This window comes from Macrobrachium nipponense, chromosome 2 (genome assembly GCF_015104395.2).
Source record: "Macrobrachium nipponense isolate FS-2020 chromosome 2, ASM1510439v2, whole genome shotgun sequence".
NCBI lineage: Eukaryota > Metazoa > Arthropoda > Malacostraca > Decapoda > Palaemonidae > Macrobrachium > Macrobrachium nipponense.
The window spans coordinates 86565873-86588500 of NC_087201.1; the positions used below are offsets into that span (position 1 = coordinate 86565873).

Below are 22628 nucleotides of genomic sequence, written 5' to 3' on the forward strand. Positions count from 1 at the left end.
TTGTTACTTAATTGCAATTTATTACTTAACAAGAAGTCAGCCATTTTTTTTAAATTTTCTTAATAGTAATTACTACTATTATTAATATTTATCCTTCTTATGTTCCATGTTGGCTTTCTGGTTGCTTTTGTGACAGATGCAGGTAAAGTATTACATTTACCCTTAAGCATTTAATTTATGAAGGTACTGGATAATTTCACACACTTTCTTGTCTGCTTTTGGTATATAAGTATAGTTTATCCTATGCCCTAACTTAATTTGCTGCCCTTCTGCTGTAGCTGGTGCTGGTTCAGGTTCATACTTTGTTTTTATGCGCTTTCTTTAATGATGGGAAATGTTATTAAATTTAGAGCTACTTTTGCAGAGTTTGGAAACTTTGTTGATTTATATTTACCATTTCAATAGTTTCCATGAAATGGGATATTTAAAATAATGCATGCAAATTGTAACTTTGGCATGCATTACAGTTTAGCATGTTGGTTTATAAATGTATAATAAGCTGTCACTTCATACCTCTGATTGGCATCAGTACTCTGCACATTTTCTTGTGGTGTTTGAGAACATAGATGTTTGTGGAGTTTTGTAATGGTTCATGACTTTCAGACACTTGGGGCCTAGCTTGAAATCCAATGAAGATCTACCGGGCTAGCTTAGGCTATGACCCTTCAAAGTATGTACTGGACTTGATGAAACGTATCATTTACATTCACTTTCGTCTATTTATATTTGATTTTGACCCATAGCATCTGCACACCATACACGCCCTTTCAAATAATACTAAATCATACTTCCATCATAAGCTAACCCTTAATCATTCATATATAAGATCTTCCTTCCCTTAGTATGTAATGAGACACCCGTATCCTAGAAGCTAAATGTCATATTTATATATAAAATTGTATGCAATAAACCCTAAATTTATTCTTAATTGACTTGAGAGATGTAAGGAATGCTGTAAAATATTGTCATACTTTGTAACTTTGGGACACTTAGTCAAAACCTGAATCACTCAGTTCCATGGGCTCTGGTGATATGGTTTCATTTTCAACATTGTTGCAGCCATGATTCTGCCATCTTCTGTTGAGTTTCTCTGCTGGATGGTGCAACTATGAAATAGCCACATTCAGTTTTACCATCCTCAGTAATACCTGTGCCTCACTGTTGCAGGAACCATTGTTATACATACAGCATTGTCATGTCTTTCATCTTACAATACGTAATACAATAATACAGTAAATAACTCATAGTAGCTACATATTATTTCATGAGCCGGATGCATGACTTTAATCAATATCCTCTTATTTTTACTTGATATTTGGTATTTCAGTAAGAGTTGTGAAAGTAGGTAAAACTAGAAGAAAGAAAAAATATTCATCATAAAAGGAGGAGGGCCAGCTTGACAGCAGAGTTGGTACTTTTGCAAAAAAAAACTCTCTGACACACCAATCTTTCCATTTTCTGTTGTGCATTATATATATTGCACAACATTGGTTCCTAAGCTAGCAAAATGTATGTCAGACTGTTACTAATCTTCCAATTTTCTGTTTTGTAGTAGTCTGAAGTCCAACATACTCCCTCTCACCATGATAGTGGGTTTTTTTCTGAGCACATGACAATATCAGTATCTGATTTGTCACAGGGAGAGATATACTGAATGAATGAGAAGAGAAAATGGTTGTGGTTAGTAAAGTATGAGTGCAGAGAAAAAACATGAATAAAGAATGGGTATATGAACACCCATAAACAAGGTAGAGTACTGATCAAGAACAACATTTGTATACATCAACCATGAAATGAATTATGTGGTAAGGTTTGTGAAACAAAACTGTAACTCTGAGACAGGAATTCTTTAAAAATTTAGTATGTTAGCTATTTGAAAGTATATACACTCTTCAAACTGTAAATCTTAGGAAAGGTTAACACAAGCCCAATAAGAATTTATGCTCATCTCAGTTAACTCTTAGTATTTGGAAATTAAATTTCCAGTGAATGGGTAGGTTCTTGTATACGTATTATGTATTTTGTGAATCAGCAGTACTTGAAATGATTTCTAAAATGATTTAATTTTATTTATATACTTTGCCTGGGATTTTTGAGTTATTTCTGGTTTTATTTAAGTAATGAGCTCACAGCTCGTGTCTTGAGTAGTGTTTTTATAGTTTTATGAGTTTTTTATTCAATTAAAAGTGTTCCTAAATATTGTAAAATACATTATTTGTCTTGGCAGATTTTTATGTTGGTATAACCTGTATTACAGAAAAGATCTTAGGAAAGGAAAGTTAACTATAGTTTTGTTAAATGGAATTGTTAAAAGTCAACCTTTTTTATTTTCAGATACGTGCCACACAAACTGAAGTGTTTGTTGCAGCAGCATGTAAAGGAATGGTCCAGGAGCGACTAAAGCTTCTTGGACTTTTACATACAGCTGGGATTAAAGCTGAAAGTAGCTATAAAAACAATCCCAAACTTCTGAATCAGTTGCAGGTAAGTCCATTTCTTTTTCTAGTTAATTCCCTAAAATATATCAGGACAATTGAATTCTACATGGCACTGAATGTTTGATATTGATATTTTTCAAAATCAGTAAATTTTGTTTGTATAACAATTAAAGAATTCCAAATCATAGCCAGTCATGTAGCTAAATAGATAGCTATGGTTATCCATACTTTCGAAACAGACATTTAGATTCTTGAGAGGTAGTCCTTGTTAAATCCCTAATGCCATTGAATATCTGACTGGTAAAGCAACAGTAGCATAAACTCAAAATGATCAGCATTAAAACACAGTAAAAGGTATAATCATGCACTGATAAATAAAATTTTGTTAACCTCTTCCAAAATAAACCTCAAGGTTCATTATACCAGTTACAAACCTAATGCTTCAAGATCTGTGGGAATATCTTGGCTTTTCTTAGCAAAATTTGTCATCAACTGCAACTAATCTCTGTACTATATTTGTGTAAAAGAAAAAAAAAAAAGGAAAAATTTTTTTTTAAAGCTCTTTCATCAGCCAAAACCTGCATGAATGCACTTGTCCAAAATTCATATAAAATTATCTTCCAAAGCATCATATAAATGGCTTGAAGTTGTATTACCCCTTAATGGATGGATAGCTTCTCAGTAGTAATAACAGGGTGGTGGATGGATTGATGCTGTAGAGAAGCAATAACAAGTGCCATCGATTTGGAAAGAATCGGGTGGGAAAGAAGTACCAATACTTCCATAGCCCATAAATTCACTAATGGCAACTATTATACTGACTTGAAGGGAGAATGTACTGCGTCTCTCTCACGACATCTTTTTGTAAATTTGCTCAGATATATCAAGGGGTTGCTGTTGGTTTTAGTTCTTGTCTTTTATGATAGTATGTCAGTTGTAAATATGATTTTGCAAAGAAACGTGCAAAGAAGTATTAGAAAAAACATCACAAATAAAAAGATTTTTCAACAAATATGCTAAGAATTTGTTACTGATTTTATTTATTTCTTGTATTTTGATATTGTGTGAGCTGTAATTATAATTATACAAAAAATTATTTATTAGAAAAAACATAATATATATGCCAGCAAAATTTTTGATTGTCTTGTAAAAGAGGCCCCACACAGGGTTGCAAATAGTAATTTTCAACTTCTCGTGGAAGGTAAGGAAAATTTTATTCTTTCATCATGTGCATAGCTTCCTCTTTCCAGTGATTTTTTTTTTTTTTGTAAATTGTAGACCTAAGTTTACCCCAGCCTGGGGAGGGGAGCTGCATATTGACTTTTTACCTGTCCAGTAAGGGTTAAAATGACCAAGTAATTTGTTTTGTTCATCCAATATCTTCAGATCCCTTCATTCACACGTATTCTAGGCCATATCCATGTTATGATTTAATGTTCATTATTTTCTAAAGTGAAAATTTGCATTATTTCCCTCGGTTAAATTTTGTGTTATGTAGATAAAAAATTATTTACAAATGGTAGACTGTAGGCTTAGCCTTCTGGAAGGGATATTTCGTATAATAAACCAATTAGCACCTGACTACTTTCCTAACAGATCTTCATTCCCAGGACCATAAGTAATGGATAAGCATTTGTACATAGTTACCTCAAAATGTGACCTAGAATATGGTGTACCAGTTTTGGCACAGGTTACTTTCTACCCAATCCCTGCTTAGAATGAAGAATCCACTACACATGTATCAGTGCACACTGTTCCCCATCTCGAAATCACCAGGGGAAGCCAAGGAATAAATTACCTCAAATCCAATCAACCAGATTCAGTGTTGGAATAGAATGTTTAGAGTTTAGGCCAAAGGCCAAACACTGGGATCTATGAGGTCATTTAGCACTAGAAAGGAATTGAGTAGGGAGGTGTAAAAATTTAGCACTAGAAAGGAATTGAGTAGGGAGGTGTAACAGGAGGAAAACTTTCTCAGTTGCACTACGAAATAATTGTTAGGAGAGGTTGGATATCAAGATGGAAGAAAGGTAATATGAATGGAGGTACAGTAAAAGGAATAATAGGGAATTACTGCTAGGGCTGAAGGGATATAAAAAAAACCAGTATTACTCATTTTGTTTAAAATATCTACAACACATCACTGATCAGGCCTCTTAATCACAAAGAAAATGTCAAAAATGTACCTCTTAACTTTACTAACACACTTGTGCTCTAGAAATCTGATTAGCAGGTGAGGATCAATATGAACAAATTCAAGTTTATTAGCTTTATAACATGTCTCTTGTACAACCTGTGTGTTTTCTTGGATTTTCATATGCTAATCAAAAGATTTTCATTTCTTGGATATTCCTATGCTAATCGTAAGATTCCATATCTTATTCTGTTATAAATTGATGTGAATGTTCACTTTTCAGTATGCGGAAGATAATGGAATTCCACTGGTCGCATTGATAGGTGAAAGTGAAGTGCAAGAAGGTATTGTTAAGCTCAGGAATACCATTACACGTCAAGAAGAAACAATTAAGAGGGAGGACTTTATATCTGCTGTTAAGGAAAGGTTAAAATAATTTATTTGGGGGAGTTTACTTTGGTGTGATTTATTGATAAATTATGCAATATAAAATTTGTTCAGTTTTAATCTCCTTCAAATTTGTATATGTAATGTTTATCATCACATCATGTTTGCAGAGGAAAATAAATTATTAGTTACAGACTCTGGTACTTTTAGTAATTAAATACAGGCTATCAAATTCTAAGATAGATTATAATACATTTTGTCACAGACCAACAAAAATTGACCCTGTCAGAATCACTTGACATGTCATATTTATTCCTTGAATAATAATCTTATCTGGATTCATACATCACAGTATTAAGCAACTAAAGGACCTCATACTCTGAACAACTGTGTACCATTAGCAAAAACATTGTGTATGGGCTTGTCTGAATGCAAGTGGGTGGAGTTCTGTGGTGTGAATGATCTCAGCAGGAACAAGTCCAGACCAGTTTGCTGGCTTACAACCAATGTCTATCATACACAGGTCATTCAATGTGTGCATTTGTCTGCTGATATAACACTATCAAGCACGTCTCTTATAGAGGTGATGCCTTATCTTCCCGAGACCACAGCTTTGTTCAGACTGAAATCGGTGCGGAGATTCTTCACACGGTGTGCGTGTCGATAACGACAATCATTCAGTGTATGGGGCCCTTAAAATTCCACTTAATTTTTAAACTTATATCATCCCAGAAAACAGGAAATTAGTAAAATTTTATGGAAAACAACTAACATTAAATTTTCATCTGGACCTAGAATTTGTCTGCTTAAAATATTTCAACTTAGAAAGGAAAAAAAAAAAAAGTTAACCTGAGGTATATGTAATGGAAACCTTCAAACTTATTATAGAATATTCCCCAAACTTGTCCAATAAATTGTCTTGCCATCAATCTGTGAGACCATTTACATTACTACCACTGACACACATCAATTTTGGAAGGCATACTTTCATCAAAATGCCTACTCACTTCACAGTCCCATATTAATGAAACTATATACCAAAGGTGGTCTTTCTTGCTTTGGAATAATCAGTTAGAATTCAGGACAGATAAATTTGACAGGGCGAGAAGGGAACCTTTTCAGGAGCAAAGTACTGGCTTTGGCAGAGGTTTGTGGTCTAATACAGGTGTAACTATTTGTTACAGGACCATAGTTTACGCTTACACTGAATATGTAGTAGTGAAATCCCACACAGTGGGAAAAATCTTTTTAACTGCACAACCAGTTCAAATGTCTTACAAAGAACCAGTCCAATATGTAAGTTATTTTCCCATGGTAATTGAAAGGGTATTTGAGCAAGTCAATATTTTGTTGATCATTTGCTGATCATCTGCCCTTGCTTTCATCTTTTCTTCTGGAGTCCAAGAATGATCATGTTCCAGGCGGTAGGTTCCTAAATATTCGTGTGGGCAACTGTCACCCCATTCCTGTAGAAAGAAAATTCTATCTTTAAGGTACTGAAAAATATAACTCTTCCAATATATGTGTACTGAAAAATATAACTTCCAATATATGTATGTGCATCTTAAGTGGCATTTCATAATTTCAACTTCAGTTACTGAACTAAATTATTTAGTAAGCATAGATGATACAACTTACATTGGGACTTAACATAGAGAAGTACTTCTGTCCAGAAGGTCGTCTGTATAAGTGATATATGTTTCCAGGTTTTTTCAAAAAATTGCATGGTACATGATGTAAATCAGCATTCTCTTTGGCCTCTTCCAAGACCCGTCTTGCCTGTTCTTGTAAGAATCTGACTTGTTCTGCAATAACCTGCAGTTTATTACTTACATTTGCATGAACAAACTGGTCAGCCTGGAAAGTAATAAAAAAATAAAGTTTGTAAATATCTTTTAAAATAAAACTTAAAAACCACATTAACAATTGCTAACCGCAGATTCAGTTAAGAAAATGTACAATTAAGTTTCCTGGTGGCAGCTAAAAAGAATACTGTCCTGTGAAAGCCATTTACTTTAAGTAAGCAGACTGTAAATATACATTACTGATGTTTTATTAAAACGACGTCTGGTATGGATTCAATCAGTTACAAAAAAGTTACTCAAGGTCAAAACATTGTTACTTCACACAATACTTGTATTCATAAACTTAAACATTTACAAACCTTCTGGATTTCACGTGCCATTTCCACCAAATCCATGCTATCTACTTTGTTTGTACGGTGAGGGTTCACCAGCTGGAAACCTCCAGGTGATGTGTCCATCTCTACAAGATTTACTGTGCAAAACAAAAACAAAAAAAAAAATTAAAATTTAGTTTTTCATGAGTCTCAAATACCACAAATTTTGAGTAATTTGTATTTTTCCCAGCTATACTTACCCCAAACTACTTTCTTAGGAGAATCCTGGATGTTAATCCTGTACCAACCAGAAAAAACTTTTTATTCCCTCCCGACCCCCAGCCAGGTATGCCCCAGGGTCAAAAGATCACGACCTCTGACCTGCAGTCCTTCTCAAACCCCCTAGAGCTCCTGCCCTAAGATACGTGGGGATGGAAGGGTGGGCGTAAAAATAAAAATTGCGTGGTTCAGGCTAAGTATAGCTAAGAAAAATGCAGATTACTTAAAATTTGTGATTTGTTCCAACGCCGTACACTTAACCCGACCTAATTTCTTAGGAGACTTAATCCTTAGGAGGCGGGAGTATATCTAGGGGAGGATGAGTCCCTACAAGGAAGAGGTCAGCCTCCTTCAGGAAGGAAGGAGGAGGGGGAAGAGGAGAGAGATCCACTCCGCCAGATTAGGGTGGAGGTGGGGATCTCTCGCCGTACGGAGGCAAAGCCGACTGTTGGGTAGAGGAGGGAATAAAATTCTACAAGTGTAATGCTATGGTCTGTAAAAACGAACATTCCTCTCATAGACTCACCTGAAGACCGAGGAATTTTGGCGATTACGTTGAAGGCCCCGTAGGGAAAGTGGGGAGAGGAGCAGGGTAAGATACGGAGGATGGACACACCTCATACACACTCGCATTCATACAACGCATACCCACCTAGGCTAGGCTAGACCCTCTGCTGGCCCACCACCACCAGCCCTATCTCAAAGGCATCAAGGGACCCCCTCATGCAATCCTTGAGGTAATGGGTCGTAAAGGTGGACTGTCTCTTCCACCCCCATGCCTGTAGTATTGGGCCGATGGCCAGATTCTTGGAGAAAGACAAGGAGGTGCCTATACCCCTGACGTCATGGGGCTTCGTGCCTTGTGAGGGGGGGGGGGGGACCAGCCCCGCTCCCTTGTAGGCCCTCCTGATGGTCCCCTCAACCAGAAGGAGATGGTGTTCTTCGCGGCTAATAGGGACAAAGAAGTTTTGAATACTGGGGCGGAGTCCTTCCGCTCTGCTGCGATACTTCCTCACCGGCCTGACTGGGCAGAGGAGCAGGTCCTTGGGATCCTCAGACAGGTTTCTGAGTATTGGCTACGAGAATTGTACGAATTTGAAGTTTAGTCCTCTCCAACCCCTTGAGTGGGACACCTGATAGGAGAGGCCATGAAGCTCCCCCACCCTCTTGGAGGATGCTAAAGCCAAGAGGAAGACAGTCTTGAGGGTGAGCTCTCGGTCTGTGATATCCTTGAGCGGCTCAAAGGGTGGCTTTTTCAGAGCAGCCAGGACCCTGGCCACGTCCCAGAGAGGTACTGACAGGGACCTGGGGGCAGGTCTGTTCAAATCCCCTGATGAGTAGGGAGATGTCCTTGGAATTCCCCAGGTCTACCTCTCTTTGATTAAAGACCTGGCTCAAGGCCGCCCTGACCCCTTTGATAGCCGCGATGGAGAGCCTCTTGTCCTCCCTCAGGTGGACTAGGGATTCCATGATGTGGGGAATCTTGGTTCATAGGGCTCCAAGTTCTGTCCCTTGCACCAGGCCCTGAAGAGCTTCCACTTCGCTTGGCTTGGCAATCTGCTTTGGAGGTCCGGAGTCGATTGAGGACCTGCCTGAGGACTCCGAAGCGGGGAAATGCATTGAGGTCTAGCCCGTCCCAGTGGTGCTGGAACATGTCTTCCCACACCGCTGCCAGGTCCAGGACCGGGGAGCAGAACACTGGGGGCTTGCGGTTCAGGCTTGTTGCAAACAAGTCCATGGAGGGGGAGAGCCACCTTCCAATCAACTCGCCTGCTACTGCCGGGTGTACGGACCATTCTGCCACTTGGACCCTGGCCTTGCCTGCAGAGTCCATCAGCGATCATGTTCCTTTTCGGAAAGAGCCTCACTGACAGGGAGATCCTGGCGTTCTCCGCCCACTTTAGAACGGTGTCCGCCAGGGAGCACAGGGGTTGCGATCTCAAGAACCCCCTGCTATTTGACGTAGAAACGATGGTGGCGTTGTCGCACATGACTGCCACTTGCTTGTTCCTCAGGCTGGTTTTGAAGATCTGGAGCTCTTTGAGCGTGACCAGGAGCTCCAGGCTGCTGATATGGCGTTCACACTCCCATTCTGACCCCCCCCCCCCCACTCATTTCTGTCCGTAGGTGGGCTCCCCAGCCCTCCTTTGATGTGTCCTTAAGTAAGAGCATCTCCGGAGGGATGTCCGCCAGCGGAACCCCCCCGCCGGAGGTTCGTGTCGTCTAGCCACCAGCGAAGGGCCTCTGCCATCGGCTGAGAGGGAGCTATCAACTCCCATGGGTTCCTCCTGTCCGAGGCCCACCCATCCAAGTTCCACTGGACGGGCCTCATCTTCAGCCTTCCCTAGGAACTAGCTTCTGCAGGGAGATGAGGTGGCCTATAAGCCTCTGCCACTCTCAAGCTGGTCGGGGCGTGTCTGTCAGGAAGGGGGTCGCTACAACATTGAAGTCAGATATTCATTCCTCCGACGGGAACGCCCTGGCTCTTACTGTATCTAGATCCATTCCCAAGTAGTACACCATCCTGTTGGTGGGCTCCAGGTGCGACGTCTTCCAGTTCAGGACAGTACCTAGTAGATGAGTGAAGAGGTTCAGGAGTTCGTCCCTCCACTCCCTCAAGAGATTTTTTGAGGAGGAAGGAGTAGCCAATCATCCAGGTACCACAGGAGACACTTGCCCTTCTTGTGGGCCCAGGCGGACACGAGGGAGAATATCCTTCAGAACACCTGCGGTGCCATGGACAGGCCGAAACAGAGGGTCCTGAACTGGAACGTTGATCCCTCCCACCTTACACAGAGAGGTATTTCCTTCTGGAGGGGTGTACTGGGATCTGGAAGTATGCGTCCTTGAGGTCCAGAGACAGCATGTAGTTCCCTTCCCTCAAGTCCGCTAGCACAGAGTGAAGGGTCCGGGAGCTGAAAGCTGTCCGGTTCTCCTGTCAGGGGAGGCTTACGTCTCGGAAGGGGATCTGGTAACTGTCCCTGAGGACCTGGACAGTACAGGGATCAGCCCCAAGATCCTCCCAGTCCCGCAAATGATTGGAGAGGCACCCCCGCATCCGAGCCGTCAAGTCGGCTAGGAGGCCTCGCCTTCTACTTCCTCCTGGGGAAGCGGCCACCTTTACCACTGCGAGAGGGCACGGACCTGGCTCTTAAAAGAGGAGGGGGAGGCTTTAGTGGTCTTGGAGGAGGGTTGTGTTCCCTGATGATCCCAGCCTCCTTCAGATGATACTGACATACCCGAGGGGGCCCCTCCCCCATCCTTATCTCGGCTTCTGTGACTCGATACTTCGTCTTGGCCCCGGTTGCCTGCCCGAGGATGGCGCCCTGTAGACGACGGAGTCCTGGTCCACCTTCCTCCACCATTTGATGGCTTCTTCTACCAGGCGATCCAGAAAAAGGGATTTGCTCGACACAGGAACATTCCAGAGGGCCTTCACCTCCCTGTCCGGGAAGCCACCTGGGAGGCGAGCAAGAACCGTGTCTCCCTCCCCCAGGACCCAGTGTGTCGATTGGGTCAGCAGTTGGGTGGTCAAGAATAACTAGTCATCACCGCCCTTCAAGACCAAGCATTCCCCAACACGGGGGATGGGGTGTACTTCGGGGGAGCAAAGCATACCGTCATCGACTGCGAGCGCCGTCATGTCGGCTACCACACCTATCCCAACCTCTTTGTTCCAGGCAAAGACGTTGCCTTATGCGCTAAACCCCACAAAGCACGACACCCCTTCTCCGCCCTGCACCCCTACTTATGGGGGACTCCATCAGCGGTGCACCCCACTCGTGGGACCCATCATGGGAACCACAAGGATGGGCAAATACAGCGCAGACCGTAAGTCCAGGGAGCGGGGTTGACCGAGACGGTATGTCCTGTCACGGCGGCTACCACACCTACCCGAACCGCTCTGGTGGCCCATGATGGGGGAGAGCAGAGCGTTGCGTGGGGCGGAGGGGGCCTTGGCTAGACGAGCGGAGAGCTCCTCTTAGGAGCGGGACACTGCAGCGAGAGGCAGGAATTTTACGGAGCTCAGTGCTGTTACCAGCGCTTCCAACGGTGGGGTGCCCCGCAGACCACCACCCGTCCACCTCTCATGAAGAAAGGCGGTATCGTCCGACGGCACATTCTGTGGGGGCAATGAGAAGGACTCCTTGGGCACCACCATTGGCAGGGGCCCGGCAACGGACTCACCTAGGTACGGGGGAAAAACTCCAATGTTCTGCTGGGGAGTCCTGAAGCGGAATCAGGGATAGTGAAGGGCCCTGGCTTGTGCTTTTACTCCTCGGAACTTCTGAGGAAGACTTTTTGGAGGGGGATCGAGGCTTTCTCTTCCTCCTTGTCGATGCCAGATCCCAAGATGTTCTGTCCATGCAGCAAACTCACAACACATGACCCCACATGAAAAAGGGCGGCCCCAACACTTTTGTTAAATAAAGTGTGGGGGGGGTCTATCTTCACTGGAGAGAGAGAAAAGCCCCACAAGCCCTACCCTCAAGACCTGGGCCATGCCGTAGAAAAGAAGCCTCCATCTTAAAACCGACACCAACGGGCGGTCAACACCCAAACACAGGGAAACAAAGCGAAACGGGCTGGTAACGAACGACAAGCTGAAGCGTGTGAACACTACAGCTACGAGGAAAGGACTACAGGTCAGAGGTTGTGATCTTTGACCCTGGGGCATACCTGGCTGGGGGCTGGGAGGGAATACCAAGTTTTTTCTGGTCGGTACTGGATTGACATCCAGGATTCTCCTAAGAAAGTAGTTCAGGGTAAGTATACAGCATCAGAACAAATAAAAAATGCATAGTGTCTACTAATACAACCATTAACAACTCTAGTTCTTCATAAATTGTAACACAAAAGCATACAGAAATTCAATGTTTAATAAATACAGTTAATAACTGCCAACTAGTACAATGGTATTCAGTGGTACTACGTACTGTAATAGGACTTAACCCTTTAGCACAGGCATAACATATTTGGACTCCCTTATGTGCATAAACCATTTCAGGCAGCTTCAGTCTTACAATTATGGGAAATGTAAAATAAAAAAAAATTCTAAAACTTAATTTCATACTTTGTGCATGCTCATCTTAAGAGGCAACTATACTCTGTTTTTTTTTCATCTGTCCATCTGCCTGTGGTGTTTTTGTATGGTAACACTGCGTCCCGGGCTTTAGATAGTTACGCTAATTGTAAGTTTTAGGTAAATAAAAGGATATCTGGTTGTACGTACATTTGTAACTGAAGTGTTTTAATAATTTACTGTATGCGAATTACACCGTTAATGTTCGAAATAGGATATTATTATAATCGTTGAATGTAAGCTGAATGTAACTAACTAAAGCCCAGGATGCAGTGTTACCATACAAAAACACCACAGGCGGATGGACAGATGAAAAAAAACAGAGTATAGTATGTATATGATTCATCCTTTTTCCCACCATTTCCCCAGCCTCCTATCATATAATGCTGAGTTCCTCTGTTGCCCGTTATTAGGCATGTAGTATTCATGGTGTTAAGATGGGTTCCATATACATAAACACATTTTTGTCTCCATATGCATAAAACATAATCAGAAAAATAAGTTACTCTAGGTTAGAGGTTATTAAGGATAAGCCTTGGCTTGGCTATATTAAGTGAAAAAATTAAAGGGTATCACATAGTGGTGGGTATTGTTATAAGGCCTTCTATCCAATTTGGTGTGAGCTAGCAACCAAAGTACCACAGGGATACTGAAATGAAACCATAATTTTTGAAAGTAAATTGTAATTTTCCTAACTAAACAAACCTAGGTTCTTTGCAATAGGAAGTGCTTGAGGCATAGCCTGGACACGGCCACTGAAATCTTCAAACAAGGTGGTCCGGTAATTAACTAGCGGTCTGGTCACTTACTAAAGCAACTCACCAATTGGTGGGAAGAATCTGAGTGAGCGCCAGTGAACCAACTGGGGTTCAGCCTACCTGGGGTTGTCTTCCTGGTCGTAGGAGCGAGGAAGAGGGTCCAGCCACTGACATCTGATCGGAGTTATGGAACTGCAATATTAAAGTCAGTCTTCTGGGCTTTTCTCATAAGGGAGGTATGAGTCCCCTTATGGGAAAAGCAAAGAACCATATGTTGGCAACTATAAGGCAAATAGTACAAGGCCCTCTTCCCTGTCTTGTAAGGGAAGGGGCAGATATTTGCTTCTATTTTAACTAATAAAAGAAAATAGATAAGTTACTGTTGGGAGTGTCTTACCTGCATCTGCTCTTGGTCCAGCATGTAATGGTCTGCATTATTCTAGGCGGCCCCCCCCCCCCCCCCCCCCCCCCCCCCCCCCCCCCCCCCCCCCCCCCCCCCCCCCCCCCCCCCACCCCCCCCCCCAAAAAAAAAAAAAAAAAAAAAAAATAAAAATAAATAAATAAAAGGAGAGCCAGTCACGCTCATTCATACCATACAACGAGGCGAGATGTGACTCTGTCCAGTAAGAGGAGCTGGGTAAACTACAACTTGTTGAGCAGCCACCACTGGTCCCAAGGAAAGTGTGTCCAAGGACCTGTGGGCAATATCCGGAAGGTAATGAGAAGTGAAGGTGGTCTGGCTTGCCCAGACCACAGCTTTCAAAACCTGTTGAACTTACAGGTTTCTTAAGGAATGTGAAGGAAGGGGCAATGCCCCTGACCTCGTGAGGTCTCTGACAAAGTGTACCAATGTCGTTGCCAGCAGCATCGAACGCCTTTCTGATCGTCTCACGAAGCCAGAAAGAAACAAGTGTTCTTGGACAATTCTCTTGCAACCGGCCTGGAGATGGCTAGTCCTCTTCAGGTAGTGCCATAGTGCTCTAACAGGAGACAAAGCAGCATCTCTTCTGGATCATCACCAACAAAATCACTCAGGGAGGGGATGGTGAAGGACTCAAACCTAGCATCAGGGACCGTGGATTCTGAGTCTTCACCATGAAATCTGGGACATAGTCAAGTGTAACCGAGCCCCAACCCCATGAGTGTTTAACATCGAAAGAAAGACCATTCAGTTGACCTACTACCTTCACTGATGCAAGTGCCAGCAGAAAGACCGTCTTGAGGGTCAAATCCCTGTCTGAGGACTCTCAAAGTGGCTCGTACAGGGCACGAGTCAGGCTCTGCAGTACGAGAGTCACGTCCCAAGCAGGAGACCTGAGATCCCCAGGTGGGCAAAATCTCTCAAAGTTCCTCATGAGTAGCAATATCTTGAAGGAAGACAAGATATCGACACATTTTCAGCTTCAGGACTAAGGCCTGTAGCCTTTTACAACTGAAATGGAGAGGAGCTTTTCTCAGCGAAGGTAGACGAGGAAGTTCGCGACCTGCTGAAGAGTGGCTCTGACCGGAGAGACCCCGTCTATGACACCAACCACAGAAGACGGCCCACTTTCCCTAGTATACTGCTGCAGAGGACTGTCTGAAGTATCCAGCCATTTATGTTGCTACTTGACGAGAAAAGCCTCTTGGTCACAAAAGATGGTGGATAACCTCCAGCCTTGAAAACACAGACTCTACTGACTGGTAGTACCATTCGATGTGTGGTTAACACAGCAGGTTGCGCCATGGGGGAATCTCTCTCGGTGCCTTGTAGAGAAGAGCCAGGAGGTCGGGATACTAGCGACCTGAGGCCATTTGGGTGCCACCAGAATATCCGAAGACCCTACATGATCTGCATCCTGCTGATCACGGCTCAATTCAGGCAAAACGGGGGAAAGGCATACACCTCTAGGTTGTTCCATGGGTGTTGGAACAATGGAGCAGAAAGTCTAACTTCCTGTTGAACTGGGTGGTGAATAAGTCTATGACTGGATGCCTACATAGGCAGAATAGCCTTTCAGCCACATCCTGGTGAAAGGACCATTTAGTTCCTACCACCTGATTCTGGCAGCTGAGCTTATCTGCCACTATGTTCCTCTTGCCTGGAATGTACCTGGCTGACAGCATTTCCGAGTGGGCTACTGCCCACTCATGCACCTGCACTGTCAACTGGTGTAGCTCGAAAGAGGAGAGTCCCTTGCTTGTTGACACATGCCACCACTGTAGTGTTGTTGCTCATCAACAATACACAGTGTCCCATCACCTGTTCCCAAAACTTTTGAAGAACCAGGAAGGCTGCCTGGAGTTTCCAGATGTTAACGTGAAAGCGTTTATTGTGAAGGTTCCACACTCCTGCAGTCAGCAACTACTCCAGGTGTGCACCCCATCCCTCGTTCAATGCATCTGAGAACAGGAGCATGTCCAGAGGGGAAGTGGAAAGATCCACTCCTACCATGAGGTTCTTATCGTCTAGCCACCAATCCAAGTCTTCCTTCACCTCCTGCATGAGAGGAATGAGCAATGACTGAGGGAGTCTGGTGGGACTGGGTCCAATACTCCCTTAGTCTCCACTGGAGAGATGAAGATGAAGGCACCCAGGAGGGACCAGCTTCTCCAACGACGACAGGTGACCATTCACGACTTGCCAAAATGGAGCAGGTTGCTCCGGCCGTGACAGGAACAGCCGTGCTGCCTCTCTGAGCCTGCTGATATGAAAGTCCGAGGGGAAGACTTTTGCTGCTACTATGTCTATCAGCATGCCCAGGTATAACGTCCTCTGGTTGGTTCGAGATGAGACTTCTCTAGATTTATCAAGATCCCTGTCCTGTAGCAACTGCGAGTGAAAGCTCATTAGGACCAGCCAATCATCAAGATACCTCAACAGAAATATCCCATAAGAATGCACCCAAGCTGAACACTCTTGCGAACACCTGGGGAGCAGTTGAGAGTCTGAAGCATAGTGCCTTGAACTGGTAGACAGTCTCCCTGAGAACAAAGTGGAGGGACTTGTGGGACAACTGATGGATGGGTATCTGGAAATACACATCCTACAGGTCCACTGTAAACATGAAGTCGTTCTCCCTGATCGATGCCAACAATGAATGCCAACAATGAACGTGGTGTCTCCACCTTGAACCGAGTCTGGCGAACGAATCGGTTCAGGGAAGAAAGGTCTATGACTGGTCTCCATCCCACCAAAGTTTCTATACAAGAAAGATTCAGCTGTTGAACCCGGGAGAAAAGTCCAACATGACTTCTACAGCTCCCTTACTCAACATCATCTGCACTACTTCTACTAGTGCTGTGCTTGGTGTTTCAAGGATCCCACTATGTATGAAGAAAAACTGACCGAGTGGTTGGTGAGGGGTGTCAGACTCGAAAGGACATCCACTTCCCAAGTTCCTGCTCCGTATCACTGCCAAGTTGCCCAATGGCTCAATAGGCATTCCCCCACCAGTGGCAGCAGCTGGAGGGGGATGCTGACTGTAGCATTTCCCCTTCTTACCCTTAACCCCCTTTCCTGAAGGCAAGGGTGGCTGAAAGAGGCATGACGGCACTCCTTTCAAAGGAAGAAGAAGGCTGGGTTGTTCCTTAAGCTCCCTTAGAAGTAGAGGGCTTCTTTGGGGCTGAGGAGATGCTCGATCTAGAATCAAAGGTCTAGCTGCAGTGGAGTGCAAAGGTACTGATGCCTTCACCACTGCATGGTGAACAAGCCAGTCCTTGTTGTCAACCTGACACTTGTCTACCGCAGCATCTACTCGTTCTCTATTGAAGAGAAGTAGAACCCAGCAAAGGTCCATTTTGCAAGGCCAATACTGACTTTGAGCCAAGCAACCCCGTTACTTGAGAGAGGAACAGCATTGTGCCTCTTGAGTACTAGGTTTGCAGTCTGGTAGGCCAGGTAGGTAATAGCCCTAACCCCAGACTGGCACAGTCTCCCGAAAGCCAAGACTTCCCCCAGGACGATGGCCTTGGAAGAAACAGTGATTTTAGACACTGTGAAAGACCACAGGTCTAACCACCAGACCACTTGGAGAGCTGCCATGGTGGTACCTTCCAGAGTCGCTGCTTCCTGTTAAGAGAGAAATACTCTCACTCTTCAGATGCCGCAGTGACATACCCGGACCGAGAAGAACCAAGTCCAGGTTCACCTGCTTGGTCGGCAGAGGCCTCTCTGAGGGAATGTAAAAGCACCTCTGGTGAGGTAAAGGAGTGAGAAGCAGTTTCTTTGATCAGTTGGACCTAAGTGAATTTTCTTGCCCAGATACAATATTATTTATTTGTGCCAACACTCTGTCAGCTGTCAGCCAAAGCTGACCATGAAAGTCCCATCAAAGCAGATGCCCTCACCCCTCCTAACAGCGCTGCTGCCATGTGCGTGGGCGTGATCGCCTGGATGAGACGCTTTCCTGCCTGGTGAGAACGTGCATCCTCCTCACAACGCACCCCAGCCTTCTTCGAGGCCTTAGCCTCTAGCAAAGAGGTCTGTACAGAGGACCTCCTCTTGGCTTCTCCAGATGCCCTATCCCAAGGGACAGGGACATCGACCATGGCTCCTGATGAAAAACCAGGCTTGGTTTTTGCATGTGGGTCCTAGCCATAGCTTGGTCCCTCCTCTTGCACCGTGCCACTGTCGGATGGAGAGCGGACTCTCCGTCACCGACTGCGGAAGCACGACTTCCCCTAGGGGAGAGTCACTGGCTGTGGATGCATGACTTCCCTTGGGAGGTTGTACATTCGGAGGAACTTGCAAATGAGTCTCTGACACGGCCCTGGTCCCATGCCCATGAACTAGGGACTGGGGGACGAACCTTGGTCCGAGCTCCAGAGGCCCCCCAAGACAGCGTCTCTGTTCCCTCTCCTGAAGGAGTTGGAGACCTGACGAGGGGGCCGACTGCCTTCTCCCCAGAGAAAGAATGCAGACCCTCAGAAGCCTTAAGGCAAAGCTTCTTAGGGGCAGAGAGGCTACCTTCCCCTTCTTAGGCTGTGAAGCCTTCAAAAGGCGAGGTGAGGAGGCAGCAGATGACGATGAACACGATGACATTCCTAGACTTCCTCTTCAACAGCTTCTGCAGGGTCGTAGTCAGGGCTACCCAAGGAACATCAGCTACTTTGGTACCGTTTTTTGTTTTGTATGTATGGTGTTTTTACGTTGCACGGAACCAGTGGTTATTCAGCAACGGGACCAACGGCTTTACGTGACTTCCAAACCACGTCGAGAGTGAACTTCTATCACCAGAAATACACATCTCTCACCCCTCAGTGGAATGACCAAGAATCGAACTCGCAGCCACTGAGGTGGCACGCCAACACCAAACCAACCATGCCACTGAGGTGCTACTTTGGTACCATGAGCAGGGAAAGGTCCAAGAGCAGGAACAAAGTTGGCAGCAGAGACAGGTACTGTTGTAGGCATAATACCAGATGCAGCAGCAGGCATGACGGCAAGTACAGCTTGCGATAGCATCCCTGTCGTTGCCACGGGACATAGGGGAGAAGCAGGAAACCTAGATACTGCCAACAGCAGTACCCTGGAACCAGGTGTGGCAATTTGTAGTAGCTAGGCTGGGTCATGGTAGCTGTGGTGGTGGTGACTACAGCATGGGTAACAGTGCTGCTGGATGCTCGGTTCAGATAAGTCAGCAACGCCTCCACAGGTGGTGGTCCCATGAGCCCAAGGGAAGACCATGCCTGGCCTAGTCCTGACACCTCACCTGCAAAAGAAAAAGTCGGGTTAGGGAGGTTCCTCCTTGCTCCAAAGGTCTCTTCGAAGTGAGCAGACCCCCTAAAAAGAGCATTCCCCAGGTACAGAGCCATAGGCCCCCTCCAGGGAGTGGAGAGAGGCCTCCCTCAAAGGGGTGGCAGGGAGTACAAGACAGTTGCTGAGAGAAAGGTAGGAAGATGAAGGATTAGCTATGATTGGATTGGTTGGGGGTGTACTACCCTCCACCACGGGTTTAGGCTTCCTATTGTATCTCCTTCTCCCACTGGGATGCAGACCAAAGAGAACACTCCACACACATCACTCATCATCACACTCACACCCTCGGCAGGAAGCACAAAGGGAGCGAGGGTCTACTTCCAAGGAAGCACGGATTTTACCGAAATTCTTGCCATCTACACCAGGGCAATGCAAGCTGGGGGCAGAGGGTAACTTAGGCTACAAATCCAGGGTTTGACGAGTATTCATCACAAACACTTATTCGATAGAAAACAAGGAAATATCCCACCAGGATAGAAGAATTGAAGATACTGCGAACAACAGTCAGGTAGAGAGCAATTTGGAATGTTTACGTCCGGTCAGAGGGAGTACCAATGACTGGACTAGAAGTTACAACCGAACTACCTTATTTGAATATTTCAGTGGCCGTGTCCAGACTACACCTTAGGCATTTCCTATTGTAAAGGACCGACGGTTTGTTTGTTGTGTGGGAACAATTTGTCATACCTTAACCAACTAACAGGCCACTTGGTAAAACAAAATTAAGCTATAAATGCTATATAGTGCTCAAATCCTAACCAACACTGAATTTAAAATAAGAAATGGCGAAACAAAAGTCCTATTGCCATTTTTTCAATATGGAATATACAGGAAAACTGAACAAGTTAGAAGTTTACTGATAAAAATTGGATGGGTTCCACAATTTTCTAAATCCAAGGTTGTTAGGAAGGCATTCCATTCCAAGTTCTTGGAAAATGGGAGGTGATATGTGCTTCTAGCAGATCTATTCATGGATGCTTGTCCATTTTTTTTAAAGCAAAAATTACCCAACTTCTAGCAGATCTATTCATGGATGCCTGTCCATTTTTTTAAGCAATAATTACCCAACTTCTTCGATCAATTAAAACAAAAAATTATCCTAATAGTGTAATTAATTTTTTCTGACTTGAATTTTTCATGACAGTTCTCCACTTTCATAATGTTTTCCCAGAGCGTAAGTAGCTTTAACTTGAAACGTTGTAAAACAATATCTCAACCCTTACACTGATAAATTCCCTTGGGGGTAGTGATATAGGGTAAAAAACCGCATGGTACAGGGGTGGACCATGTACGATCAATGTGTACAACCCCAAGAAAAGTACATTATAACGTGTCCTGACACCGGAGTAGAGGTCTTTAGCTCCGTTTCTCACCAACAAGAAGTCGCGTCTGATGCCCATCTCCGATGTCAGGACGCGTTATAATGTACCATGTGGTTTTTTACCCTACTGATTACAATATTAAAGTGTTCACAGCAATCCTTCGGCACTTAGCAGCCCTCACTTTTTTGCCTTTGGGTACTTCCTTCCAGATATCTTTCTTCAATCTTTCTGCTCATCCTCTCTAGCTGTTGCTCCTTACTGCAACCGTAGAGTTTTACCCCAGTTCCACTTTTAGCTTAGTTCATTGTACTTTATCTCATTTAGCCTAGTCTCTATCTCCTTACATTGCTTTCCAACTTGCTCTAGGGTTAGATTTGAATACTGTAATGTACTTCACTTAAATGATCTATGGTGCTCTAGGTTATCCCTCAACACAGTATGGACCTGCACCCTAGGTTAGGTTAGAGATGATACAGACTATTTACATATATAACAAATAGCTATTTTGAAGACTAGGTAGGTACATATTTCCATAAATGAACTACGGGAAACACCACAGTGGCGCCATCGTCATCGCATGGCTCAGCCTTATTCACTCGATATTTAATTGGTGAAACAAGAATACAATTACATCTTTAAGCATACAATTCAAAAGATTAAAGTTTCGTCAACATAATGTGATATATGAATGCGCCATACGAACTAAAATAAGCAAGTGGGGTCTTCGTAAAATATGTTTTCAAGGTAGTTTTGAAATCCAGTATGGTGGCAACAGCGTGACGTGCTGTTCGTAACCACAGCCAAGCCCCCAGCCTTCCCAGCACTCATTTATTGATCTTACTAAAGATTGCAGTTGTAATCAGCACAATAAAACAACATTTTGTTGCCTATAGGTAGTAGGTATTACTAGGTAGTATTCCCAGGGTCATGGTTTGAACTGAAATTAATTTTTACCCGGCCGACGTCAGCCCGAGAGGCAATAGCCTGGAAGGGGACTGTAACTGTAGGGTGACGGATAATATTTACCTAGTTTACGAGTGGGGATGTGGGGGGAGAGGAGGTCAGGGTATGACCCCATAAGTTAGATTAAGAAGGTACGGTCTGGTTAGATTCTGCACACAGCATTCTACCTAGGGAAGGTTAGCATTTCTCTCAATACTAATACTTTTCCCTATCTCCCTTCTCTGCATCCGCTCCGCGTTTAATGCACTTCCTGGCTCTCTGCTTGTGACTGTACCATAGTACTAGTACCCCTCAAGTTAACATTGTGTAAAATTGGATCGGTGACGTTCCATCCTAGAATAGGTAACCAGTGGCATCCTAGAATACTAGGTACCTTGGCTTAAGTAGATTAGTATTCGATACAGCCCAATACACTAACTACTTACCAGTGGCTTGCGGCTTTTCTTGCATAGTGGTCACTTCCATTTTGATCTTATATGAATTTCACAAATTCGTCAGTTGGAGTACTCTCTCTCTTGAACAAGACGTTTCGGACTGAGACAGCTGACGCTCCGTCGTGGGTTTTTGTTTTGGTTGGTTTCGTAACGGGTGCGTTTTCACCAGACACGTTTCTTAAATGACGTATAGCATGGTGGCATTTCAGGAAGGTGGACGTGCCACAAACAATCCATTGTGGAGGACTAACTCGATAATACGCGGTCTCAATAAACTGCTGATGTACTGAAAGATGCAAAAATAAAAGGAAAACCTTAGTGGATAATATCAGGAGAATTGGCGTGCTTGGAAACGCAAAAGAGTTCTTAAAGAATATGAAAGGTCACTGAAATTACAATGATTTTAGAAACTAATAAAAAGTCATCATCTATAGTAGTCTTTGTTTAACTAAGGAGAGTATGGAGGTCTACACCAACACAGTAACACTATATCTTCTTGAAAACCTTGCCGCACTTATGGCTGTTTAAGGCAGGAGCTCGTGTTGGACAAGGCAGGTTAAGTCAACACCAACCTACTAAATAATGGTAAGTTAGTAACGATTATCGAACCAGTTCAGTCGTTAAAGAACACAACAAAGTTAGAAGAGACGATATATTTTTTGCCCAACTTAATCACTGGTATAGTACTTTCAAAATAAATCTATGGGGAAGACTTAATTGTCGATTTTGAGTTCAACATCAAAAGAAAGTTTGATTTATTTAACAAATCTACGCGTATAATCATAATTTTCCTTCTTTAAAAAACTAACAAATTCGTGTGCTAAAATCATTTGTCGTGGTAAATTATTAAGTACCAACAACGAGACATTATCAGTAATTTGGTTAGGCGAATCCCATAGAGAAGGAAATCTTAGGTACATTCCATTTAAATACCATTATGTATGTAGACATAAGGGCGAGTGCGCATTCGC

The 22628-nt window shown here is 43.9% G+C and overlaps 2 protein-coding genes across 2 annotated transcripts in view; one reads left to right on the forward strand and one right to left on the reverse strand.

The window, feature by feature from the left end:
- LOC135220755 (histidine--tRNA ligase, cytoplasmic-like) overlaps positions 1-5064 on the forward strand; it is a 44942-nt gene extending 39878 nt beyond the window's left edge. Inside the window, 2 exon segments of the mRNA XM_064258203.1 lie at positions 2335-2484; positions 4856-5064. Coding sequence (XP_064114273.1) covers positions 2335-2484; positions 4856-5008 — 303 coding nt within the window. The 3' untranslated portion in view covers positions 5009-5064.
- LOC135220756 (uncharacterized protein C1orf50 homolog) lies at positions 4547-22144 on the reverse strand. The gene is made up of 4 exons (XM_064258204.1): positions 21649-22144; positions 7124-7236; positions 6598-6816; positions 4547-6425 (listed from the first exon to the last, which is right to left on the reverse strand). Exons 1-4 carry the CDS (start codon positions 21686-21688, stop codon positions 6261-6263), a joined length of 537 nt encoding a protein of 178 aa, XP_064114274.1. The 5' UTR covers positions 21689-22144; the 3' UTR covers positions 4547-6260.
- Positions 22145-22628: the final 484 nt, after the last annotated feature.